The sequence below is a fragment of the Podarcis vaucheri genome, assembly GCF_965113315.1.
Source record: "Podarcis vaucheri genome assembly, chromosome: 16".
In the NCBI taxonomy this organism is placed as follows: domain Eukaryota; kingdom Metazoa; phylum Chordata; class Lepidosauria; order Squamata; family Lacertidae; genus Podarcis; species Podarcis vaucheri.
The window spans coordinates 16,791,734-16,819,140 of NC_138754.1; the positions used below are offsets into that span (position 1 = coordinate 16,791,734).

Here is a 27,407-nt window from a genome sequence, read left to right on the forward strand (position 1 = left end):
CTCGATCACTGAAATCATATGCAGGAGCGTCGCTGGTTATTCCCAGAGTTGACAAGACTCATTTGACAGTAACAAGGAACTAAGTCTTTAGTGTCATTTGTCCCCAGGGGTGTTCCTGTTCATTCCGCCTCCACGTGGAATGGTGGAATGGAAATTTAGCAGGCAACTTCTGTGTCAACTTCTAAACACCTGCTGAAAACTTTTCTATTCCATCAGGTTTATGCAGGAAATTAAGAACACATATTTCCATAATAGCCGATTTTCCATTTAATTTTTTTAAATATAGTTTTCACTGTGCTGTTTTTAACGTGTCATTGTTGTAAGCCACTCAGATGTTTTCTCTCTCTTAAGAATAGAGGTATATACACATTTTTGTAAATAAAATAAATCAAGTGATGTGATGGATACAACATGTCTGAGCTGCTCAACACAGGAATCAGCCTGCTTTCTTACAGACCGTTAGGCTAAAGTGAGGCAGCCACTTCAGCTGGTGTATTTTGAGAGAGAGGCCACAGGCAGAGTTGTGTGTTGCAGGCCTGCCTTGCACTCGCTAAGCTAGTCTTGGGACCTCAAGTGCAGGGCAGGAGGACACTGACACATCACCAGTGTTCATCAAATACAATTCAACTGCCAATCTGGCACATGGAATAAGGGGAGGCACCATTCTGTCCTTCACCACAGGAAGCAATATGACTTGGGCCGGCCCTCCTTGGAGAGCCTCATAGGATTCTCCCAGATTTAAACGTCATGAACACGGCCTCAGCTCAGGTTTCTCCCTTTCTGTTTTAGCAATAAAGCGCAGAGCCCAAAGGGCAGGAACCACCTGTGCAAACAGGCCACTTTTGAACTCCAAATCTGTTTATTAGGACTGCTTCAAGACAGGCAAAAGGGCCTGATGCAATCATTGCACAAAGCATGCCGTGTCCTCCCAGACTGGCGGGGAACAGCTGGACCCGTTTTTTTTCTCCTCTTCTAACCCAAATCAGCTGGAGATCCCTTTCAAGTTGGAGACGGGGAAAGAAATCCGTTCCTAATGACAAGTCCCAGATTTCCTGAAAGGAATCGTGAGCTGGAGAGGAAAGGAGCAAGGAATCAGCCCCTCCTTCTTCCCCAGGCGACAATGACCACAAAATGCACACAGGCGCAGACGCCCTGGATAGTTAAGCAAAAGGGAGCTCACACACTGAAGCAGGTATCAAAGGCCAGATTGAGCGAGGGGCTAATTGGGGCAAAATTTGAGCCCAGGCAGAGCAAACCCAAAGCAGTTTTGTTACCCGAGGCAATTAATCCACCTGCTCCTCAACACACTGACTGCATTACTGAGCATTTTGTGATATCGCAGCAGGCAGCTCAGAGTTCAAGTACACACAACCGTGCGGCAAGTTTGTTTGTTTCAACGCAGGTCTACCCCAGTCTCATAAACAGTGGCAGGGTGCCCCCCCCAACCCAGCTTTCAAGCAAAGGAGGTATTTGTGAGAAGGGAGTGCTATTTCCCCTGAGTCTCTCTCCCCTTCCTCCCCCCCTTGTACTGGCCAACATTTTTTCTCTTCAGTCAACTGAGCTCAGATGGGGCTACCATGCATAGGGTGAGAGGCTACAGGAAGATGGGATGTGGAAAGTTCAGCTCACTTTACAGGTGTGGCCATTACTGCTTCAAAAAGAGCACAATGTCCACTTTATTTGCTACTTTTCTTTCTCCACTTAAATCTCAGCTTTCAACCTTATGAGCCCCCCAGGTGGCTTGCCAGAATAATTTTAAACTACTGGAGTAAAACAAGGTAGGCATAAAGACAATTTCTACTTGGGGCTGAGAAAGATAATAGCATAGTAAATGCCAGACAAGCAGATCAAGAGTTCCCCAAGCAGGGCGCCACCAGAAAAAAGGCCCTGTACTACCACTTAGACACAATTGGGGCCGGTGAGGGTTTTAAAAAATGATGCAGTGCCAGGTTTAGCACTAGGGCAGAGGTGTGCAGGCTACAAGCAACAGCCAGTTTTAACCCTTCTGCCAGTGAACTCTCCCCCCCCCATCAGAAAACAGCTGGCACTTGGGAGTTTTGTGGATACTGATGGCAGCAGTTCTCCGTGGTCTCTCCTGGAGATGCTGCAGGGTATTGTACCTGGTACCCTTTGTCTGAAAAGCAGATGCTCTGCCGCTGAGCCACAGCCTGTCCCTATTGAATTGAGTAGGACTGATCCAAGCTAGTAATTTGAAGTTAAGTTCTTAACTGTGTGTGCGTCATTTCTCATTCTCCCTCCTCCCTATTCAGAAGCCCAGTCAAGAATGCAATTGTAAGGAAATGTCTTTAAGAAGGAGGAGGGAAAGAAAGCTTTGCAGCAGCCTAGAGGTGCACAGAGGGCAAGCATTTACACATCAAAGCCATCACTGGGCAGAGCCTGACCATGTTAAACAGCTGGCTGGTAATCTAGATCCCCCCCCACTTCCTTACAGAAATGGGAGAGGGGAGAAGGGGCACAAGACTGAGATTAGATCTGGAATCCTGGGCTAAACTACTCTATGAAGAAGGAAAATAATCATGGCCCAAAGCTGTGGATTCCTTTTGTGTGTTTTGAGAAATGAAGGAAATGCTCTGAACTTCAAGGAGGAAGGACGTTGTCATCAAAGAAACTTGAAAAGAGAGGCTCACCATCCCAAAGTGCTTTTTTATTCTTATTATTTTTAAAGTGCAGCCTGTACCTGGTGAACTAAGATATCACAAACCGGATGTTAGAAACTGTTACATTATTATTATTTTTTACATTATTTGGGGGCAGCAGCAACCTTGGCATCTTTCAAGTTTTCCCTTCCCTTTCCCCCCTTGCTAGAAAGAGTCAGTTCAGTGGGGAGAGCTGCCGCTGTCTAGAGGAGCTGGCCATGACGGCTGGGGCTGGTGGGAGTTGTAGTCCAAAACACCTGGAGGGCACCAGGTTGGCGGAGGCTGCTATAGAGAGAGGTTAAGGAAGGAGCACATCACATGTTTAAAACACATAACACACACCCCACACAAAAATAATCCTGGTAACTGTAGTTTGGAAAGGGTGTTGGAAACTGTATCTTTGCGAAGGGAAAACTACAGTTCCCGGGATTGGGGGTGGCTCATGTGCTTTGAATGTGTGTTGAACATGCTTTAAATTTGTAGTGTGGATCTGGTGGTGACTAGAATTTTGTGTCTTGTGAAAATATGGGAGCAAGGGAGCTTGGATCCTCATCCTTCCAGGCACATCCTAAGACATTTCCGTGCCGAAGGCCCACCTTGCATAAAGTAATCGACATGGAGCACAGCCTTGAGGGAATTTGTCCTAGCATGGGCTCTACTGAAATGAAACGAAGCTGGTCAGACTATATCCGGAGACATAAGAGCATGGGATCCCATCTAGCCCAGCATCCTGTTCTCACAATGGCCTACCAGATGCCTGTGGAAAAACCAGCAAGGATGATCTGAGCACAAGAGCCCTCTCCCCTCCTGTGGCTTCCAGCAACTGGTATTGAGAAGCACTGCAGCTCCAACTGTGGGGGCAGACCATACCATTGCCACCATGCGTCCAGTTCTGCATGCTCAGAGGAGGTGAGCAGGGTGGGGAGGGAGCCGGGAAGCTAAATCGCCTCTGTGGAACGGTTGAAAGAGTTGGAGAAAAGAAGATGAAGGGGAGACATGGTTCTGGTCACCTTACCCTCAAAAAGTATGTAAAAGGTTCCGAAAAGAGCAACTGAAATCAAGGGGATGGAGCAACTCCTCTGTGAATAAAGGTTGTAGCATTTGGGATTTTGTAGTTTAGAGAAAAGGCAAGCAAGAGGCAATGTGATGAAGGTTTATAAAAATATGTGCAGCATGGAAAGAGTGGACAGAGAGAAGATTTTCTCCCTCTCCCCTAACATCAGAACTTGTGGACATCCAGTGAAGCGCAGAGTTAAACTATGAAACTCGCTCCCATGGGAGGCAATGATGGCCACCAACCTAAAATGGCTTTAAAAGAGGCTTAGACAAATTCATGAAGGCTATAACAGTAGGTATGTCCTACCTCCACTGTTGGAGGCAGCAATGGTTCTGAATACCAGTTGTTGGAAACCACAGCAGGGAGGGGGTTCTGGGGCTTGGGTTCCTTCTTGCTGGTTTCCCCCATGAACCTGTTTTGCCGCTGTGAGAACAGGATCCTGGATTATAGATGGGCCAATGGCCTGACCCATCTTACATTGCAATCTTCGAATCATATCTGAAAGTCTGTCATGCAAAAGCAGACTAGTTCTCTGTAGCTCTGCAGGGTGGGATTAGAAACAGTGGGTCAAGAGCGGCTTGGATAATTGCACGGAGGAGATTTTGGCCACATTGTAGGAGAAGCTTCCTATGGGTAGCAGCTGTTCCATACTGGCACAGACCGCTGGGGCGGGGGGTCGCTCTCCTTCGCTGTAGGTATTTAAGCAGAGTCTGGGCAGCCATCTGCCAGGGATGTTGCGGTTGTATCCTGCACTGTGAATCCTGCATTAAGCCAGGATGGGCATGCTAGGCGACCTCCAAGGCCTTCCCAGTGGCTCTCAGAGTATCTCTTGTGCAGCAGCCTTTCCTTCTAGAGGGGCTTTTGCCAGAGAAACGTCTCACTGGGCTGTGCTTCCTCAGTCAGATCAGAATCCATTACAGTTATATTAGCCGTAATGGCTTAATAGAGCCTCCATATTCAGCAGGAGCTTACCACTAAATACCAGCGTCAAGCGACATGTCCAAGATACAGCCTTCCTACCCTACTTGTGGGCTGGGAAATAGGGAGATGGACTTGAGGGACATTTGTTCCCCTTGCCCTTGGCGTTCTTAGACTCTGATTTGGACACCCACAATCTGCCTCCTCCTATTTGTGCTGTGCTAGAGCCACCTCTAGCCCTGCGTGTCCTAAGCGTGTGAGGAAAGCCCCTCTTTCTCTGGCTCTGCTCCCAAGGAAACAATGGCTGGAAGCTCCTTCCAAACCAAAGAGGCCATGGCTGAAAAAGCCCAGGGTGGTGTCCTTAACCGCTGTGTAAACAAACCCTCGGCCTGGCATGAGGCAGGAAAAGGCCACGACTTCCTCTGACCTCACCACTCCAGAGGCTGTTGTACAAGATACAGGGAGTTTTTTGAGGAACTGAGAGAAGCTGAGGAGAAGGCAGTTTTAGGGGCTCAGGGCCTTGGAGGGGCCAGCACCTCTGGTTCCCAAGGATAAGCCAAATCAAGACTTAGTGTGGATGTGCAAACAGGTGGGGTCTCCTAAAGAGGGGAAGGTGCCTGCTCTGTACCTTCTCTGGTCTTTCTGCTGCTGCACTCAGCCATGGTTTGATGTGTTGTCCAGAACCAGACTTGGGTCCCATCTGCCCTATCTGTTTAAAGCAGTACCACACCACTGCTTCCTCCATAGCATCCCCCAAAGAATCCTGAGGTGCAGTTTGTTACGGGCGCTAAGAGTGGCTAGGAGACACCTACCCACCGCTTCAAATTCCCCTCACAAAGCTCCATTTCCCAGAGTTCCCTGGGAAGAGGGACTGACTGTTTAACACCTCTGGAAATTGTAGTTCTGTGGCGGGGGGAGTAGAGGTCTCCTAACAACCCTCAGCATCCTTAACAAACCACACTTCCCATAATTCTTTGGGGTGGACCTGTGACTGTTTAAAGTGGCATGGTCCTGCTTTAAATGGATAGTGCAGCTGGGGCCTCGCACATGTGCCGAAAGCCATAGATAGCACATGGCATTTTGCTGCCTGAGGCAAAAGCAATACAGCACCTTCCCCTGTTCCATCTGCTTAAACCATTCATGGGACACTGATAGCGGGTGGTCTGATACAGGTACCCTGCTCTTGATGGGGTTACAATCCCTCTGAGGGAGCAGGCACATAGCTCAGGGGTACTTCTGAATCCTTTGCTGTCGCTTGAAACTCTAGTGGCCTCAGTTGATGAAGTAGCTTCCATTAGCTTTGACTGCTGGCCCTGCTGTGCTCCTATCTGGAAAGGGATAGCCTAATGTCTGGTACCTATGCTCTGGTAATGCCTAGGTTGGACTACTGCAATGTGCTATATGCAGGGCTGCCTTTAGGTTTGGAAACTGCAGCTGGCGCAAAATTTTGATGACAAAAACAGCCAGAAGCATGGGCCTAGATCAAGTAAAACAATAGAAATATTTAACTGACTAATCACGTCGGTTCTGCCTCCCACAAAAAGCCCTGCCCCACCCACCAAAAAAATCTTGGCTACACTCATGGAAGGAAAAAGGTTAAGCAGCCTTCTCCATTCACCTCCCCATCCCTCCAACTAGCGCAAGGTGAGGGGCGGGGGTCAAACCTCAGTGGCACAACCTTAGCATTGCATGCAGAAATGTCCTGGGTTCAACCCCTAGTGTCTCAAGGGAGCAGGTGCTGGAAAAGACTTTTTTTTTTTGCCCAAGACCCCCTTCTGGAGAGGCCCTGGAGGTCTGAGTAAATAACACCAGGCTGAGTGGGTGAATGGTCGGACGTGGTGCAAGGCAGCTTCCCTAAAACATGAAGTCTCAAGTGCTGCTTCCAGTTTAGTTTTAAAAGCAGGGAGTAGGAGAGAAGTTATTATGTACTGCTGAGCATACAAGGTGCCTTTTGGCCCTCAGTGATGTAGACTTAGAAGATAGTTGTGGTGGATGAGTAGGGAACCAAATAAAAACTGCAAAACACTTTGCACATTTTCTTTTTTTTAATCACTTTAGAACTGGCCAAAATGGTAGACTTTGCTCATTTTCAAAGTGGGGAAACAGCACCACCTCTTGAACAGTTTTGCCACTCTCTCACCCGCCCTGAGTCTGGTTAAGTATAAATGCGCAGATCTTAGTTTGGAGTCACAATGAGAAAGACTCATTCCTGCTTGTGTAGCCTGTGCCTCTGGAGAGTAGCAAAATAGTTGGAACAGGAGGGTTCTCCCCGCCTTTTTACGAGGAGCCCAACAAGCTGCATCAAAAGCTATAGCTTTAGCAGCTGTGCTCCTGCAATGCTTTTTATTGCAATTATAAAATGAGGAAAAGGGTCTCCCAAATATAATCAAATTGACAAAGTGTTAATTGAGATTGTCCATACAGAGATAGGTGACGTAATTAGGCTGATCTATACACACACCAAATCACTCAGGGGCCCCAGCAATGGGGAGAAAAGGACACATCAGAAAACAGCATGGTTTGCAGAATGGTACAGGCTGCAGCAGTGTACATTACACAATTAATTCCTGTCAAAGCAAACCCAACTACAACTAATTTTTAAAGGCCACATACAATTTTTAAATAAAATAGGACAGGCCCCCATCAGTGTTGGCAACCCGCTGATTGATGAAGGCACACCTGTTTAGGAAAGCAATACTCTGGACATGAACTTCTGGTTTTATTATTCTAACTATTTTAATTGCGGTGCTATATAATTTTTTGTTTTATTGTGCATTGTAATTAAGGATTTTACTGTGCATTTTAATTAAAGATTGATTCTATAGTTAGAAGCCTTTTTTTTATTACTGCATTTATATTCCACCTTCATCTCCAAGGAGCTCAAGGAGGCATGTCCATAGTTCTCCATCTCCCCATTTTATCCTTGCAGCAACCCTGTGAGGTAGGTTAGGTGAGTGACTGGCCTGGAGTCACCTGTTGAGCTTTCTGGTTCAGTGGGGACTTAAATCTTCGTCTTGCCCAGGTCCTACTCCAACACTCTAAACACTACACCACACTGACTCTCAAATTTTGACACACAAGTGGAATATAAATTTATTATTATTAACTATAATATAATATATATATAATATAATATAAGGGACGCGGGTGGCGCTGTGGGTAAAAGCCTCAGCGCCTAGGGCTTGCCGATCGAAAGGTCGGCGGTTCGAATCCCCGCGGCGGGGTGCGCTCCCGCTGCTCGGTCCCAGCGCCTGCCAACCTAGCAGTTCGAAAGCACCCCCGGGTGCAAGTAGATAAATAGGTACCGCTTACCAGCGGGAAGGTAAACGGCGTTCCGTGTGCTGCGCTGGCTCGCCAGATGCAGCTTTGTCACGCTGGCCACGTGACCCGGAAGTGTCTCCGGACAGCGCTGGCCCCCGGCCTCTTGAGTGAGATGGGCGCACAAACCCCAGAGTCTGTCAAGACTGGCCCGTTCGGGCAGGGGTACCTTTACCTTTATAATAATTAATTAATGGTTATAAATGCAATTATTATGATTAATAACAACAACAATCACTGCAAACAAGGGCTCACATTGTGCCAGAGCCTAAACTTTGGGAGCGTGAGACAGCAGGTACAGAGTGCTGCTCTCCCAGTTCAAAGGTAATCAAAGCCCAACACACAGACTACCGGGGACTGTGGCCTGCTTAAGGGTGGCGCTTTTCATGAAGTCTCTACCTACCCATACTTAACCACAGGCAGAACAATCCTCAGCCCTGCTGCTGGCCAAGGAGGAAGGAGTCCGCAGGTTTTCCCACCCCTTTGTTTCTGCTGCACCAGCTCCAAGATCAGGCCCCTCAAGGAACCTGAAGCCTGCAGCAGTAGTTTCTGCATTTTTACACTAGTGAGTGGCCTGCCAGTGCTAAGCCCCCAGCAGGGGCCCTGCCATATCCTAATTTCCTCCAAAGGCAGGGACCAGGGGTTAGGATTGCACTGGTAATCCCAAATAGGAGGCGGGGGTGGGGATTAGTAGGACCTGCTTTAAGTGCTAGCATGGAAACAAAGTTGAAAAGTCCAACATAAAAATACCCAGAATACAGGAGAAAGACACTAGCACTTCCCCCGCCCCCAGTAAGAATTTGTAAGCATCAACCCATTTAAATTAATACATGAAAGAAAATTGAGAGGCCACCTTGGAAGTTTAGTAGACCCAAAGTGAGATGAAAATGGGGGGGGGGGATCGGATGCCCACATAAACACACACACACACATATATTACTGGGCAATTAATGCAAAATTTCACCAGGATATTCAAATACGTGTTATCCAATTGTTATGGAGTACCAAAAGCACACTTTCAGAGCCCAAATAGCTTCTTTTTTAAAGAGCTAAGCAATATAAAGAGCAGCCAACATGTGATGGAGAGACTTGTAGGGCATGTATCAGCTTGGGGAGGAGTGGGGACTTTTCCATTCTGAAAACAATGCTGGAGAGTGAAAACCACCACGCCTCAATGCTGTGGCTCTCACACACATCCCAGGCTACTATTGCTTGAAAAAAACACAATGTAGGGGTTTGGGGGGGGGAGGCACATCTAGTTTGGCCCTAAGACATAGTGTTTTAAGAAGCAAATTACCAATGCCTGAAGTTAACAGAAGGGTTTAAGGAACTGCAAAGATGAAGAAGTTAACAAGGCAAAAGAGAAATATAGAAGAAGTTAACAAGACAAAAGAGAAATATAGAATATGGAATATAGCTATAATGGAGAAAACTACACATAATATGAGATTTTGACAAGGACTAGAAGCTCCAGACACTTTTTATATGGTATGACATTCTGGTGTTATGCATACAATGGAACCATCATTTTCAAGGCAACCCTTCTGCAAGCCTGGCAGATCTGGAACTATACTTGATAATTAGATAATGCTGATATTGTTTACTTGGATTTTGTTATTTTAACTCACGTGCAACTGTACTCATTTTACATGCTTATTTTATAGTTTGCTTTTCCTCTTTTGATTTTCATCTGTTATAACAGTTTTCTTTGTTTTATATACACTATAAAATGAAATAAGAAATATTCACCAAAAGAAAGAAAGAAAATGAGATGATGAGAAAACTGTGAGCACTTTGTTCAGGGGTTTTTTTTTGGGGGGGGGGGACAGGGAAACCTGCATTGAGAAACTGATGAAAACAATTAATTTTCATTACTGTAGGCATTAAGCTGTTAAACCGGAGAGATTTGGAGGCCGTGTACAAATCGATGCATATACAGGATCAGTTTCGCATGGATGAAAGACACAGCAATGAAATCAAACTGTAAACTTCCAAGGCCCTACCTTTGACTTCCCAGTCATCTTCTTTAAGAAGCTGAGGGTCCGCCCCAGGGTGGTCCCCTCCCTCTGCGGGTGCACCTGGTCTTCGGCCTCCACCGTGGTGACGTCCAGCCGCCCGCAGCTCCCAGCGCCGAAGCTGAAAGCATGGAAAAAGTGAGAAAGGAGGAAGGTAGCAAAACAAGCACACACTCACTCACTCACTCACTGGTACCCAAGCCAAACAATCCCCCTTTTTGTTGTTATTGTTTCTAGGCCAGGAAGTAGGGAGGGGCCGGCTCCCTTGGCGGCCCCCAGTGACCTCAGAGGGTGGCTGCTCCTATTCCCGGCTGGGGAGAGGCAGCACAGAAGCATCACTGTTTGCTTAAGCTCCACTAGCAGCGAGGAGAAAAGAGGCAGGCTGCACATCATCACCTGGGCCATGAGCAGAGATTTCAATGCCCCAGAACCTCTCACAGGCAGAGAGGCTCCCCCTCTGTTCCCATCTTGGGGTCTCTCCTGAAAAAGACTTCCATTAGTGCGAGAATCAACTGCCACAGATCTTGATGGGTATTTGGTGAAAACTCCACTTTGGATCTTGTCATTCTCTAAGCTGTATAACAAACAACACATGGTCAAGAGTTGTCTGGGGTACAATTTTCTCATGTTCAGTGCCTGTCTCTTCTTTAAGTTGTCCTCCTTTTACAATTCTGCCTATGCCTCAGGAGGTGTGTCAGAAAGCTCTCCCCCCTCGGGAGGGGCAGATTAGTCAATTTCAATTACTTTCTGCTTCTGATTTTCCCAATCTTAAATGCAGTTCTCCACATTTCCAGTTTGTATTAAAAAGTCCTCAGGAAAACCCATCAGAATTTTACTATGGTTTCTCCTAATATACACATTTTTGTATGCAACTTTGCGCCAAATAGACACATTTAGCAAAGCAGTTTTCCTAATGCATTGAAAACGGGTGGGGAAGTTATTTTTGCTCTCTTATCTTATCAGGATTGGCTTTGCAGGCCAAATTTGACAGGCCACTGACCTGTCAATTCTGTGATACCATTATGATGTCACACGATTGCCGGGCAGGTGAAGCTGCCAGCACCCTCCTGTCAAAATTCTTCATGCAGCTTTACAGGTCTTCCCACACTTCCCCCTTAAACCCAGTGCTGGGGGTTTAAAAGAAGAACACAGGGAGACTTGCAAAGGCAACCATTATAGAGCAGTCTGTCTTAAAGCTGTAACAGGTCTTTTGAAGTAGCTTCCAACCTGTTCTTCTAAGGGGGAGGTTGCTTCAAAGTGTGTACAGTATTTGCCAAGCACTTTAAGACAGGATCGACTGCTTGTGCTCCTTTCTTTCTCTCTTCCTCTTAACTCTAGGGAGAAAGGTTTGCAAGCATGTCCTGGTTTGCTTGTAAAACGCTCCCTTTAAGATCAGAGCAAGATGCGGACTTAGAAGGGAAGAGGGAGGAGATTGGCAGTGACTTCTGTGAGTCTCCTCATACTTTTAAATCCCTAATCTTACAGTGATCTCTAATCTCCATTCACCAGCAGATGAGCGGAGATTAAATCCTACTGCAAGGCCTTGGGATCCAATGCAAGGTTAAATCCTGTCCTCCTGCCCATCAGCTGATGTCACCAGTGATGTCAGCTGATGGGAGTGGTTTGGGGAAAACAGCCTGATGGGCCAAAATGGACCCTCTGGAGGTCCAAGATGGGTCCATTTGCCACAAATTATCCACCACCGATTTTAAAAGTTTTAAAAAACATTTAATACAGTATCTTTAAAAACTCAGTGTGGTATACACTGTGTACAATGGAAAAACAATTTGCATTAAGACAAAAATCTACCCTAAGAGCAATAAAACAGTGTTATTTATCTATTTAATGCCCTTCTATCCCATATTTTTTATTTTATTTACCGTATTTTTTGCACCATAACACTCACTTCCCCCCCCCCCCTAGAAAGTAAGGGGAAATGTCTGTGCGTGTTATGGAGGGAATGCCTACGGGTGGCATGCCAACGGATTTTCCTCCTCTAAAAACTACGTGCGTGTTATGGTCGGGTGCGTGTTATAGAGCGAAAAATACGGTATTTATTGAATTTATATATTGCCCTATACCCGGAGGTCTCAGGGCAGCTCACAGAACATATTTTTCTCCAAGGAGCTCAAGATGGCATATATGGTTCTCCCCATCATTTAATCTCCACAGCAACCCTGCAAGGCAGGTAAGGCTGAGAGGAGTGACAGTCCCATGGCCACATAGTGAGCTTCATAGCCAAGTGGGGATTTGAACCCTCATCTCTCAGGTTATAGTCCAACACTCCAACCACTATGCCATACTGGCTCTTAACTGGTTCAGCAACTAGATTTTGTAGTGGGGGTGGCAATTTTTTTCCTTTTCACCCAAGGTCATGCCCAGTGAGTTTCATGGCTAAGGGGATTTGAACCCTGGTTTCTTCCAGGTCCTAGCCCAGCACTCTAACCACTGCACCACACTGTTTTATTTTATAAAACAGATTGGGGGGATTCTTACACATAGATCAGGGTCCAAGTATGCATTTTTGTACATGATTTTCACTAACATGCACATTTATATGCAGGCTTTACCCCAGTATATGCATTTTTGTAATGACTTGGCTGAAGAACTAGACTGCAAAATTCAGAGAAGTGTAGGTTTCAAAGAAGGGCTGCATCACTAGCACTCCAGGTCTACCCTAAAGTACTTGGCCTACACATATGCCTGCTTTCTTTCTTTTTTGTATCCTCCCCACCCCAACCCCACTGCCTGCAGACCTCTAAAAATAAAACTGGTGCCAGTGATCCCTAGAGGGTAGGTGAGAAGGATGTTTTCCTGGAGCATCAAGGGACCGACAATGGGGAAGATTTAACATTAGTGATAATTAAACAACTACGATTCTCCCCTACAAAGTTAGACCTGTTATGGAAAAGTTGGATTACACATCTGAGCAGTGCAAAGAGAATCGTGCAAGTGCGGCCATATCAGCCAAACAATGCTGCCATTCCCCTTGAGATCAAGGACTCCCAGGTCAGGAGCTGAGCTACGAGCTCAAATCCCACCACCCTCAGTCATATCTGAAGGGCAAGAAGTGCGACTCACCCATTGGACAGGCTCACAGTGTCTCCATAAAGGGAGATCCCTGGCAAGGGAAGGGAGAAGAGACATATTTTATCTACTTGAATGACAATGTATATATCCCACCTTTCTACTTCAGAAAGTCCTCATGTGTTACACGCTTTAAAATCACAACAGTGAAATATCAACAATGAAAACAAAACTGACAGCGACAAGGAGGGTGATTCCAGATGGGGGGCAGATCTTAATGCTGGAAATGGGTTGTTGAGATATCATAGAATCAGAATTGTAAAGGTCAAGCCCCTGAAACGCAAGAATATGCAATTGTCCCTTATGGGGATCAAACCTGCAACCTTGGCATAATCATTGCACAGGGCTTGTTTGCAACAAGTCCCCTCCCCCTTCTTATACAAATATTGAGGCACATGGTCACCCAGAGCTACCAGTATATGCAAATGTCTGCCCCATTTAAGAGTATAGAACCTTTATTCTTAATAATAATGGAACTCACAGGTGGATAATACTTTTATTTTTACATGTCTTTATTATTTTGTATTATTATTTATTATTTGTAAAAGGAATATTTGCATGAGTTAATATTTTATTACCCATTTGGAGCTGTGTTGTGTTTTTATACTTTTGACCTTCTGGTCAGTCATACTTTACAGTTTATATTTTTGATTCTTTGTTTCTTCTCTTTTTTATGTTTACGCATTTTGTTGCTGTTAATAATAAATTAATACTTAAAAAACAAGTTTTTTTGAACACTGGATTTTCATATAAAAGATAAATCCAGATTTTTAGGGAGGGGGGATATGGACTAGCATTTTGATGCCAATAATGGTGCCTGGGGGCTGCAAAAAAACACACACAAAAAAACTTGCAAGCATGAGCAGCCCCCATCATACAATAAACCTCCATCTAGAAGCCCCACAACTAAAGCAGCAGCATAAGCAGAGCAACACTGCAGAAGTTAATTACTGGTTAAAACCCCAGCAGTACAGAACAGGGAACAACAACAAGGACATCTCCCTGGAGAGGGAATTTCAGAGGTGGAGTGGAATTGCAGAGAGCACCCCCTCTCCAGTCACAACCCCACCTGACTTTCAAAGGCAGCTGGCAGCTGGATGAAGACCTCATCTCAGAAGAGAGTCTTAACTGGAGGGAAGGCTTCACCTGAGAGAGCAGGTGGTCCTTCAGACACCACCTGCTCTTGGTCTGTTTTGGTGTTTGAACATGCAAGAACCCCACAGAGCGAGCAATGAGGAGCAGCTAGACGCTAGAGGCTCAGTGGTAGAACATCCACTCTGCATGCCTAGAGCTGAACCCAGGCTCCAGAAAATCCTACTTTTTAAAAACACAGTGGAACAACTGTGCAATTTCCCCAAGTGTAATGACCTATTGTGCAGCTATTCAACAGCCTGGCTAGCCAGTTATGGCCTATATAGATTACTCCAGCCATTTCCCTCTCTCCTCTCTAGGAATCATCACTTAACCCAGTGCTTCCCAAATGTTTTCGGGCCACCACACCCGTGGTTCCATAACCTCACCTCCAGTGCCCCTTGCCCTATAAAAACATTGTTCAGAATAGCAGTTTGCACAAGCCACTATGGAAGATAATAACACAAAAGAATTCAAAACACTAACAATTAATTGCACATTCGTTCAAAATCTAATTAAAACTATTCAGTTTAATTAATTCAACAAAACTGATGAATTTGATCCAACGATACCAGCTTTTCAAAATCTGATGCCATTTACACCACCAGCACCTCACTCAGGAAATTCCACTACCCCCCTCAAGTAGCACTACCACCCACATTGGGAATCACTAAAAGAGAATCACTTCTCTTTTCACATAGCATACCCTTTATATTGTTTTCTTCCCTGTGCCCCCCCCCAAACTGCACTTGGGGTGGCTAATCATGATCAGGAGTGCTGTGAGGGCAAAAGCCAGCATTTAACCCTTCCCATCCTCAACAAAGCCTAGTGAAAATCACCCTCCCTTTCCCCTCACAAACATATGGGGCTGGGGAAAGTGCGCCAGCCTGGCTACAGAATGTTATTTGGATTCCAGAGGTCTGGAACCAGAGTTTCAATTCCACTTTCAGGATAGCAGTGATTTGGGTGCTGCTTAATGGTCCACACCTAGAAATGCCCCACCCCACAAATCTCCACACTCACCATCTGCTTCTGCCGGGTAGCTGTCGATGCCACTCATGGAAACAGATTTGGACAGAGAGCTGCCATTGGAGTTCTGGGATGCATGATATGCTTGCATCCTCTTGGAATGTTCCTGAAAATGAGAGCGGGCTATTAATGTCACAAACACTACCACCAGCCCTGGGCAAAGGATTCCTTACTTCAGCAGCAGGAGGGCATAGAAATCTGGGACACATACACTCTACCGATCTAAAGCCCAGCTTACTACTTCTCTAGCTTTCAGTAAACTAAAAGCTGCCCACTTCTTCATTATTATTTCAGAAGTCACCCATGGCCGGTCCTTAATGAAACTTGGCTGAAACTAAGTTTTGATACAGGCTGAAGTGAGGGGAAGATAAAACCACATTCTTAATATGACGTTCTACCGTTTTTAGCAACCATTATGACAACAACAAAGGAGAATATGTAAGAGCTTATTTTCAGTCACTAAACCTGCTTGAAATGCCATGGGATCCCCTAAAGCATCTGAAACTGGATATTCGTTCTTTCATTGACATGGATACCTGTGAGCGAAATGGGTCCAGAGGGCCTCTCTCTCCACACAGGTGTATAAGGAGAGGCTCCAACCTCCTTCACCAGCTCCTAGGGCCCCACCCAACAACCAGAGCAGTTGGAAATTCTGTTCCAACTGCCAGCTGCCCAGGGCGCAACAGCCAAAGGGGAGGGTCACTCTGGCCTCTAACCTTGGCTGGAGGAGAAAGAGCCACTGAGCCACTGCACTGCCTCCATCCCTGCTAGTGAAAATCAACTTGGCCCTGAAGGGGAGATGCAAGTGACTGTCAACATCTTGCCGCCTCATTCTAGCACGATCAAATCAATCCCTCCTGTAACTTCCTTTTGTTTTTGTTTGTTCCTGTGACCCTTTTGTTTCTTATCCTTTTTCATCTGTAAGCCAGGCATCTACGTACAGCGTCTTCCACCAACATTTTGCACCCTAAATTTTAACAAAATGACCTTTTAGGGGGTCTGGAAAGTGGGAATAAAAAATCTAAACATACATCCGTACCTGAGAGAATTCCTGGTCATCCTCCTCTTCATCCTGAGAGAGCATGGACTCCGTCTCATCGTTGCTACGGATGATAGGGGCTCGGCGGGGGTCCCTTTGGCTCTGAGGATGTCCGTCTAGTTGCTCGGTGGAGGAGTCAACTTCCTCGTGGGCTAGTCCTTTCATACTCATGCTGAAAAGGAAGCCAATCAGACAGTCAAGAGCTTAAATGTGATCCCATGTTGAGCTACCCACATCCAGTTATAAAGGACCTTTCCACTGCAGACTCAAATCTGAGCATTTTTCAAAAGTGCACAGATATAGGAGGGTGCAACTGTTAAAATAGTGGTTGCACCAAGTTCATATTCACAGCCTGATATCAGTTTCCCAACTTGCTATGCACTCATGTGCGGGCCAGCTAGCCAAACCAGTGTGGCATAGAGGATAGTGTGCTAGGCCAAGACCTTGGAGGCCAAACAGCTGCAAGAACCATGGCCTCCAAGGTCTTGGCCCAGCACACTAACTTCTATGCCACACTGGTTTGGCTGGCTGGCCAGCACACGAGTGCATGGCCATACTCACTATACTCACCAGAGCTTGCTGGACTTGACATCCATCAGAAACCCAGCAAATCCCTTCTGTGCGTAATGTGATTTTTGTCTCTCTCCCACCACCACCTTCCCAAAGCTCTTGAGAAGCTGCTTCTAACTTGTAGAGGCACACTTCCTTCTCTAGAGCTCCCCACCACTGAAAACATTTGCAGAAGTGGGGAGAGTTTCAGTCTTTCCAAGCAACTCTTTTTGCAGAGAAAGCGAAGACAAGGGGGGTGGCGCTGGAAATCCCAAGTGGGTTTGACCTCAAGTCAGAGGCAGAGGAGCCATACTTTAATATATGCTATTTAATTCTATTACTATTATTATTATTGCAACAATTTATTATATGCCCTTCACCCTAAGGTCCCAGGGTGGGCTACAACATTTAAACCACAATATTAAAAACAGTTTTAAGCAACTTACAAACACAGAAACAAGGTGGGCCCTAAAACATACATTTCAAGGGTCAAAGGTCAGGGTAAAGATCCGCTAAACTTGGCGCCAAAGATGGTAGCGAAGAAGGTGGCATTTCAAGTTTTGGGGGGATCTGAATTGTTTAGGGTTTTGAACGCTAAGGTGAGCACCTTTACATAATTGGGCCTGGAAGCGAACAAGCAGCTGTTTCAAAACACAGGTGTTAAAGGGAACCCCAGCCAGAAATCTGACTGCAGCATTTTGTCAGACGTCAAGGTTGAATAGTTAAAAAGGCATGATAATGTTAATTTTAAAAATTGCCTTATACAGAGTCAGACAAATTGGCCCATCTTGGTACTGCTTACATTGAATGGCAGTGGTTCTCTAGAGCTTTCAGGCAGGGGGCATTCCTAGCCCTACTTGGGGAAGCCAGGGATTGAACCAATGTCTTCAAATCTCCCTGCAAACAAATTAGGATGCTCAATAAACAGGTTGTCTGGAATAGACCGAAGCAAGAAAACGCCTTGCTGCCAGCAGGGGGCAACCCAAGACTGGTTTGGATGGGACCAACCAAGCTGAGTTTGGGAAGATCCCCACTCCACGCCACAGAGTTCAGGTGCTTCCAGGTGCAAGTTTACAGTCAAGGGTTGGAATAGCAGTGACAATGGTAGCTGGAAAAATGGGTACATGTACAAATTCCATACACAGAGTGGGGCTGGGGGGAGCAGACCTGAGACAGCACCCCTGTGTGGAAGCAGCCAACTCACACAGCACATAAATTCTGGGGGATTTGCTGCCACAAGGTGCAATGATGGCTGCAAACTTAGACAACTTTAACAGGAGGTCAGACAAATTCATATAGAATTCAGAAGGGTATCAATGGCTACCAGTCACAATGGCAATGTTTCTTTTACTTATTTATTGCATTTATATCCTACCTTTTCCCTCCATGGAGCTGAAAGTGGGTTTCCCCCTCCTCCTTTAATCCCCCACAACAATCTTGCAAGGTAGGTTAAGCCAAAAGGCAGTGTCTGTCTGAAGGCCACCCTGTGAGCTTCATGGCCTGGTGGAAATTTGAATCCTGGTCTCTCCTAGGTCCATGTCCAACACTCTAACCACTGCACCACGCTGGCTCAATGTTTTACCTCTTCTATCCGATGTGGCCAGGGTCAGAAGCAAAAGTGGGCAGAGCAATAGATGTGTACAGTAGGGTACATTCTATTCAAAGTTTCTGTACACACACACACACCTCTCTATGCAGGCAAGCAAGAGGCATTAACACAGTTCAAGGACACATTCCAGCCAGGTAAGAGCACTTGATGTAGGTGAGCAGCAGAGCCAGTGAGTGGCTATGCCCAAAGGCAGGACCCAGAGAGGCCTGGAGGGCTGTATTTGGATACACCCACCCACCCACCCTGAGCCTGAGATCTCACATGCCTGCTTTATGATGCTGGGTCCCAAGAGCTTCCAAATTTTACAGTAGTTTGGACCATTTTCTTCACATTTCCTAGCTAACTGAAGAAGTGAACTATTCTGAGCACCTGCAGAGAGCTAGGCCCTCATCAACGCAGGCTGTACAATTAAATTGGATTTGGTGTTCTTTTGCAACAAACCCATCCTCCACCCCCGGAAAGCAACCTGGAGGTTTTCATAGTAAGGAAAGTCACAGGAAAATGCACCAGACAGTGTGAAATAACAATTGCTTGATGCAACATCTTATACCCTTCCCCACAAATGAAGAATGAATACAGTGGTTCCATGGTTTACAAACTTAATCCGTTCCGGAAGTCCGTTCTTCAACCAAAGGCATGCTTTCCCATAGCAGCGGGGGACTCAATTTACAAATGGAACACACTCAACAGGAAGCAAAACATGTTCTGCTTCCAAGGCAAAGTTCACAAACCAAAACACCTACTTCCGGGTTTGCAGCATTCTTAATCCAAGTTGTTCATAAACTAAGCTGTTCTTAAACCAAGGTACCACTGTACTCAATAAGCAGCCCAATTTTCCCTAACCATCACCCCGCAAACAAATCTGGACGAACGCCAAGAAAGGAGCCTTTCTGTGGTCTGGATGACGGTTTTGCGTGGACACCCCACAACTATTCTATATTAAATGGTTTGTGTAGGAGCAACCACAGGGTGTTCCCAGGTGACCTGTTTATTAAGAATTCAATCCTGATATTTTTTTTTGCAGGGAGGTTAGATGACAAAGAAAGTGTTATTCCATATTTTCTATTGCATTTGCTCAATACTTATTTTCTCATCACTCATTACTGCAAAAAGTTTGATCACGGGGGCAAGCAAATTTGTTGGAATGTGATTGAATGCCTACCTGAAGTTAGTCTGTATTTGTGAGCTTCTACTAAAATACATGAGCACAAGAACTGAGGTGAATAGAGCACTTCCAGGTGTGGGTTTATTGTGAGATGGGTGCTCCTCACGCAGGCAATGAATGATTGATTGGCCTGTATATCCCACCTTTTTCTCCTAGGAGCTCAAGGTGGTGTACAGAGCTTTTTCCCTCTTCATTTAATCCCTACAACAACCCTATGAGGTAGGTCAGGTTGAGAGGCAGGGACTGGCCCATGGTCACCCAGGCAGCTTCACATGGCCGAGTGGGGATTTGAACCCTAGTCTCCCAGCTCCTACTCTGATACTCTAACCACCAGCTCTCAGCATCCACAGGACCTCATTAGTATCAAAACACCACCTTGTATTTCTACCCCACCCCAAATTTATTCCAGATCTACCCTTTCAGTTACAAAAAAACCCCACCCTGTGTTGCCCACAATGCATTTGCAATATCTGCTGCCTTCTGGAGCAACCAGTAGAAGCCTGGGATATGCTCAGCCCTGCTTAAAGACCGCCTTTTCCTGAGTGAGGTCAGCTTCTGGCCTGAACAAGCACCTGACATAGTCTTCCACTCAGGGTCAAGCCCTAGCACCACCCTTGCGATAAATTCAGTCTCCCCCACCCTTGCCAGCCTAGCTGTTTTAAGCTCTTAAAAGAGTACAAAGGCTCCCTGAACATGGAACTAGCTAGAACCTCAGAGCCTAAACTCTCCTACAGAAACAGTGCGACAGATTTGCAGCCCCAGAAGCCAAGGCTTTGTCCAGACACTATAGATCAGGAAGGGCTGTTTTCCAAGACAGGCTGCTGAGAGGGAGAGATAAAAGGGAAACAAAAGCAGCAGAGACTGATGGGAAGACCAAAAAGAGACACAGGACTTCAGAAAAAGAAGCTGGGCATCACTTGCAGAATCTGAAAGACTCTGATCCCTCAAATGAGATTTTTCAGGGGAGCCCTTCTCTCAGTCCCATCACCCTCAGAGGTATGCTTGGTGGGCTAACAGAAGAGGGCCTTCTCAGCAGCTGCTCCCAGGCTTTCAAACTCCCTTCCTACAGAAGATGGCTCTTTCTTTGTTTTCCTTCTGCCAGTAGGTGAAGATTTTCCTGTTCCAACAGGTTCTTGGAAATGGACTGTTTTTAAGCAAAGGGCTGGTGCTGTGATGTTTTTTATTGCAATTATCTGATAGTTCTTATATGTAGTTTTAAGTCTACCCATGTTTAATTGTTGTTTAATTATTGTCCGCCCCCCGGCCCCTGGTCTCTATTTTATCTGAAAGCCGCCTTGAGTCCCTGTCAGAGAGGTGAGATATAAATAAATATAATCATCTACCCTTTTGAAAGGACACTAGGATCGCTTCCACATTACCTGTTTACCCAGCTTTCTTCCCAATTCATTTGCAGGGTGGTTATATTTGGGTGATTACGTGGGTTGCTCACTGAGCATCCATCCTGATTTGTTTGCATTCAACACAAACAGACAGATGAATGACCAGTTACATTTCAAATATTACTATGGTTTACCTTCGCTGATCAAAATCTGGGTCATCCTCAAGTACTTTCCCTGGCTCCCAGCTGTGTCTCCGGAAGGAGTCGTAGGCATGTCCAGAATTCCCAAGGATGCCCAACCTGCGCATGTTAACACCCAGGAATCGACCTTCCTCCTCCTCTTCTTCCTCTTCCATCTCTTCCCAGCCTCCTGCGGGAGGCTCCACAGCTGACAAGCAGCGGCGCTTCTGGACCCGTGAAGGGCAAGGGGTGCATTCACAGGGGCTCAGGACCAGCTCGGAGGCAGAACTGCTCATTCCCCAAGGAGCTCGTGGATCCAAAAGGCAGAAAGGCTTTGTGGAATGAAAAGGGGGGCTGGAGAAAGAGGGTGCTGATGTTAAAAAAAGAGCATAGCCCAGCTTGCAAAAACCATCACACATTTTTATTACCCTTGTACATACTCTTGTATCAGTTTACCTGCAAAATCCACTCAACCACTTCTATCTATGGAACTGGCACTGTTACAGGTGCTACATAATACCTGTTCTGCATTGGTGAGAAATTACCGGTAGGCGTTTTTTTAGTGTGGTGGCACCCACACTTTGGAACTCCCTGTCAATTGATATCAGGCAGGCATCTTCAGTGTAATGCCTTGATGTTTTTTTGAGGTTTTAAAGAGTTGTTTTTAGCTGTTTTTAGCACCAATAATTTTATTGTTTTAGTCTTTTGTAAACTGCTTTACAGGTTGTTGTTTTATTTTTTTACCATCAAGCAGTGTCTACATGTTACTCATTTATTTCACTTGGTCCTGAAATAAATGGAAAGATCCAACTTTGTAAAGATGCCCTGCCTGATGACTCTCTCACAAGCCCCTTATTCAGGCAGAATCAATACATGGAGGTGTGTGGGGGGGGTGCCAGGATCATGCCCACTGACCCACATCAACAGGCTCATACCTATGCCTACATCAACAGGCTCATACCTATGTAAGCAGCGGCACAGTTCGTGGAAAGGCAGGGCCAACGGGCACAAACCCAATCTCACTCCCTTGTCTGGACAGGGATGTACACACCTATTTGCAGGCCTGCCTGAGGCCTATTTAGTGTCGGCAAAGCGGGAACGCAATTTCTAGAGGAACCCAGAACCCCAACCATCAAATCTACACTAGGTTTGGGGGGACCTCAGGCCCAGGGGCCAAATGTGGACCTGCAGGCATCTCCCAAAATACATTTTGGGGTGCGGGGTGCAAAAATGCCTCAGCCCCTAGGAGTTGGCGCCTTTGGAGCAGCTGTTTGGGAAAGGTGCCGAGAGTTCTTAAAAGCCCCTATTCCCCCTCACAGAGCTACAATTCCCAGTTACCTGGGAAGACAGGTATGTTTGTTAAGCCACTTTGGTAAATGTACCTTTCTTAAGGGAATAAGGGATTCCTAACAACAGTCAACAAACTGCAGCACCCAACATTTCTTTGGGGGAAGCCAGATGGGCACCATAGTGCTTTAAATGTCTGGTGTGGATGTGCCTAGGCCAAATGCCTCCTATACAGCTATAGGCCCCGGACCCCCATTATAAATGGATATTTTTCCAAGATACCTTTTCAACACTATCATTCCTAAAGCTGGCCAGGAATAATTTTAATTCCTGAAGCAACAACCCAAAGGGATCTGGTTTCTCACACACCACCAGCCTGGCATTGGCCATTCAGGCCTACCTCACAACTACCAGCCAGGCCTAGAGTTGCAAGGCTTTCTTCCAAGATATTAAAGACCAGTGGGAGACTAGGGTTCAAATCCCCACTTGGCCATGAAGCTGACTGGTTGAGCTTGGGGGCCACCAGCCACTGCCTCTTTGCCTAATCTACCCCACAGGGTTGTTGTTGTGGGGAGGAGAATCATGTACTCCACCTCAAGTTCCTCAGGGGAAGGAGGGATATAAATGCAACTAAACAAATAAATATGCCCTTATACTTTCTTTTGTTTACTTTGGCAGGCAAATGGGAGAGCAAAAAGGAGGAAGGGGAGGCTCCCCCCCCCCTTTTAAGTGCACTCCTTCCATTGCTGCCTTAGTTACTGATTAAACTTTGAAGAATTTTGGCAAAAATGGGCTCTGTCTCCAGCGGCCGACGCCTGAGCGTCTGGACGGGCAGACAAGGGGAACAGCATAGAGCCTCTGCATTGTTTGTGCAATGTTAATGGGGGGCATTAAAAGGGGAGACGGGTAAGACGGCAAAAAGAAACGCCAATTTAGATGGCACCTGCAGATACCTCAGAGGGGACGACATAGCAGGTGGGGAGAGCGGCCCAGAAATGGGCCACATTCACACCACACACAATACCTCTTTTAAGCAGTCATTGTTTCCCCTGGGAACTGTAGTTTGGTAAGGGCACTGAGCTACAATTCCCAGAGTGGTTTAACAATTCCCAGAGTGGGAACTATAGTTCTGAGGGGGGACAGGAAATAGCAATGGAGTGAGCTTGGATCCCCTGTCAGAGCCTGTAACCTGTCAGTTTGCATTTCTTAGTGCAGAAAGTATTGATCTGATGTGTAGAGATCTTTCCTATTCTAATTAATTCAAGAGGGTTCTGGAAGCTTCTCTGTGAGAAAGAAACAAGCAGAAGGTTCATGATGTTTGGGTTATTCCTTCAGAGAAGCTGAGAACAGCTAGTTTAAACTGGTTCTTCTTATCTTCTGTCAAGGTCATGCTGACTATAATAGTAAGGACAGAAGGAGCCTGGGTTTCTCTTTCTTTCTATCTCTCTCCCTTCTGATGTGGTGCTCTGCACATAGTATGCTTAGTGTTAAGATTTTAGACTTATTATAAGTTAGTTAAGTCCGCTGCAACTGGATTTCTAATGGACAGTGCCAGTCCTGAATGTATTGGATTTGTGACCATTATGCTCATTTGCCTTCAGTAGCAGTAAAGCTCTACTAGATGAAATATTCATTGCCTTTGGTCTATTTTTGGGAATCCTGCAACATGTTTAAGTTGTTACCCTGCTAACTATACATTGGAATCTGCTCTGGATCAATACTGAGTAGAATTTCATGACATGACCCTCTCCCCATAGCTCCAAGGGTCTAAAATTCCCATGGGTAGACCATTTAATTGAAGTTGTAAAAATATTTATACCTGTAACCAACTCATCTCTAAATGACTGTGCTTTAAAAACGAAATGATATGCGAAGAAAAGCTGGAATTTCAGTTTTGCAAACTAAGCAACTTTGTATAATTTACATCCTATTGCATACGGGCCGTAGCTCAGTGGTAGAACATCTGCCCTGCCTGCAGAAGGCCCCAACCTCAATCCACAGCATCTTCAGGTAGGGCTAGAAGAGAATCCTGCCTCAGACCTTGGACAGCTGCTGCCAGTCAGTGTAGGCAATACTGAGTAAGAAAGGCCAATGGTCTCTTGACTCAGTAAAAGGCAGCTTCCTATGTTCTTAAAATCCTGCAAATTAATTTTCTGTTTTGCGCAAGGAATTCTGGAGGCTCGCCAAATATCTAGCCTGAGCATGGTGCATTAATGGATCATGGGTGTATATTCAAAGCCCAATGCCACCATTTTAATGAACAGCTTTATTTCTGGTACTGCTGGCAGGGGCTGATGGGAGATGTAGTCCAAAACAGACTGGATCCTGGAGACAAAGGTCTGAGTTACACGTGAATTAAGAGTTTTGGGAGGTATTTAGACCAGGGAAGTGTCACAGAGACTTCTTCCTCCAGTGCTAATGCCCCAGTCCAAACTCGGGACCCTCTGTGGCTGCTTTTAAGTTTTTAAAAGCACTCCTCAGGTAGCCTGATTACAGTACTAATTGCCTGAATGCTTAGCTTGACCCAATATTTTACTAACTAAACTTTGGGATGTCAGACAAGGAACGCGGCTTCATGATTTTAGCCTTCATCTAAGCATTTCTCCACTTGGGAAGATTTGGGATTGGGGGGTTCAGTCAGGCGAGTTGTTAGAAATAAAACATATTTTGTTAACCCAGCCATAGCACCAAATCTGTATAGCAAAGAGATGCCCGTCATAAAGTCCTGCTCAAACATTCCTTTGGCTTTGATCTTGCACTTAAACGGCTTTCTAACCCAGCTGGGGTCAGATGTGATCATAGTTTTGGAGAAACTGTGTCTCCAACAAGGGCCTAGCAAGAGTGCACCTGTCAGAATGGCAAGGGTGAAGGTAGTGCCCAAGGCAGAACCTGTTGGGTCACCCCAAAAGTTGCAAATTTCCCAACAAGGAAAACAAGCCCATGACATTGCATAGACCATACATTGCTTTATACATTTATTTATAATGATTGGAATTCTTAGCGCTGAATTTTAGGGCAAAGACCTCACAAGGCAGGATACCCAACCCAAACAGTTTTAATTAACTCACAACAATCACCAAATGATAACGCAAAAATTATTAAAGATAGTAGCATAGTTGAGTAGCCAACAGTTGCAGGGGGAAAGGTCAGGTGGGCCAAAGCGCAGAATGAACTCAGGCTTGCAAGAAAGGTTAAAAATGTATACCTGCATATGTCTAAGCCAGTCTTCCCCAGCGTGGTGCCCTGCTGACTGGGGGTGATGGGAGTTGTAGTCCAAAACAGCTGGAAGGCAACACGTTTGAAAGGGCTGGTCTAAACACTTGGGCAACTGCTCACCCCCTTACGATACTGACACCTCCCCTGCCTCCATGGAACGTTGCCCTTGCCTCTTCTCCCCCCCCCTTTTTTTTCACCACAGTCAAAAAAATTAAAAGTGTAGACTCCTTGGGGCAGAGTGTTAGCCTTTCTGAATGAAGCACCACATACACACCATACATTTAAAGCGCTATGATACCACTTTAAACCATCACGGCTTCCCCTGGGAGTTGTAGTTCGGTAAGGGCACTTAGTTGTTAGGAGACACCCTCCCTCCATTCCCTTTTTTTTTTAAAAAAAATATTTATTAAAAGTTTTTAAGATATAACAAGAAAAAAGAAAAATAAACATACAAAAAAAAAACAGTTAAAAACACACATTAATTTTCAATAACATAACTTCCATAGACTTATTTCCTCAGACCTCCTCATACCTCCCTTCTTTGTATTCCAGTTCGATTTGTTAGTTCAGCAAATCCTTAAACTTTTACCCATTTGTGAAACCTCTTTTTTTCATATCTCTTAAAGCATTACAGCTGGAAACCGCTTAGTTTCTATCTCCCTCCCTCCATTCCCTTCCCAGAGCTACAATTCCTAGAGTGGTTTAATAATCAACCCCTCTTTCCCAGGGAACTCTGGGAATTGTAGCTCTTTGAGAGGAGTAGGGGTCTCCACACAACTCTCAGCACCCTTAACATACTACAGCTCCCACGGTTCTTTGGGGGATGCCATGACTATTCAAAGTGCTATGATACTGCTTTAAATGTAGGGCATGAACATGCCTAGAGCTACAATTCCCAGCACCCTTAACGAACTACAGCTCCCAGAAATTGCTAGTGGGGGAGCCATGACTTGTTTTAAAGAGGCATGAGACCGCTTTAAATGTAGTGTGGGTGTGGCCATGGATGGATACAATAGTTGCATCCTCCAGGAGATCTGAACCACCCAACTCCACCCCACCCCACCCCCCAACTTCAGGAGGAAGCCTGTCCTAGGGCCCAAATAATTCACCTCTGCTCACCTGCTGTGCTGCTCTCCCCGCCAGTGCCTTCCACAGAGTACTAGGATAAGTTGTGGGCAGGATTGCAGCTGCCCCTAGGATGGCTCAGGGTAGAAAAGGAAACAGGATGATCTCAGCTTCTTTCCTGTTTCCACAGTCAGCCGGTGGGAACTGTCCTTTTTTATCTTCTGCACCATCAGCACTAAATCCTCCAGAAGGTCAGGGAGCCCCACGGTTCAGATATGGAGGAGGAGGACCATGGCAGCCAGGAGGGAAGACATCTTCTCGAGGAGAGAACCTCTTGGTACTATTATTTCAGGTTCTCTTGGCTGTAAGGAGGCTTAAAGGAGGAAGGAAGATGGGCAGAAAGCGGCTCAGTCCCTCTTCTCAAAATCCACGTCTTCGTTTCTCCACTTCCTCCACAATCCTGGCCCTGGTTCTGAGAATTAAGAAAGGAGAGGTGAGCCTGCCATTATTATTATTATTATCCCAGGAGATCAGAACAGGGCTTCTTTAGTTAAACTGTGGAACTCCCTCCCACAGGAGGCAGTGATGACCACCAACTTGGATGGCTTTAAGAGAAGACTGGACAAATTCATGAAGACGAATGGTTTGACAATAACTCTGTAAGGGGAATATGGGTCTCCTAGGGGACCTTAACAAGCTATATCACCCAAGATTCTTTGGGAGAAAGCCACGACTGTTCAAAGTGA

General features: G+C 45.8%; 1 protein-coding gene across 7 annotated transcripts in view; it reads right to left on the reverse strand.

Moving 5' to 3' along the window:
* ARHGEF2 (Rho/Rac guanine nucleotide exchange factor 2) overlaps positions 1-27,407 on the reverse strand; it is a 111,109-nt gene that overhangs the window by 70,496 nt on the left and 13,206 nt on the right. For 2 of the 7 annotated variants that reach the window (XM_082204269.1, XM_082204268.1), the window contains exons 2-7: positions 26,716-27,133; positions 21,109-21,447; positions 16,252-16,423; positions 15,207-15,318; positions 13,047-13,086; positions 9,954-10,086 (exon numbers count right to left, since the gene is read on the reverse strand). In XM_082204269.1, coding sequence (XP_082060395.1) covers positions 9,954-10,086; positions 13,047-13,086; positions 15,207-15,318; positions 16,252-16,423; positions 21,109-21,389 — 738 coding nt within the window. In that variant the 5' untranslated portion in view covers positions 21,390-21,447; positions 26,716-27,133. Of the gene's footprint in view, positions 1-9,953; positions 10,087-13,046; positions 13,087-15,206; positions 15,319-15,748; positions 15,787-16,251; positions 16,424-21,108; positions 21,448-22,662; positions 22,695-23,333; positions 23,366-26,715; positions 27,134-27,407 lie in introns of those variants that run through there. The other 5 variants (XM_082204264.1, XM_082204267.1, XM_082204266.1 and 2 more) reach the window with 5 other exon arrangements.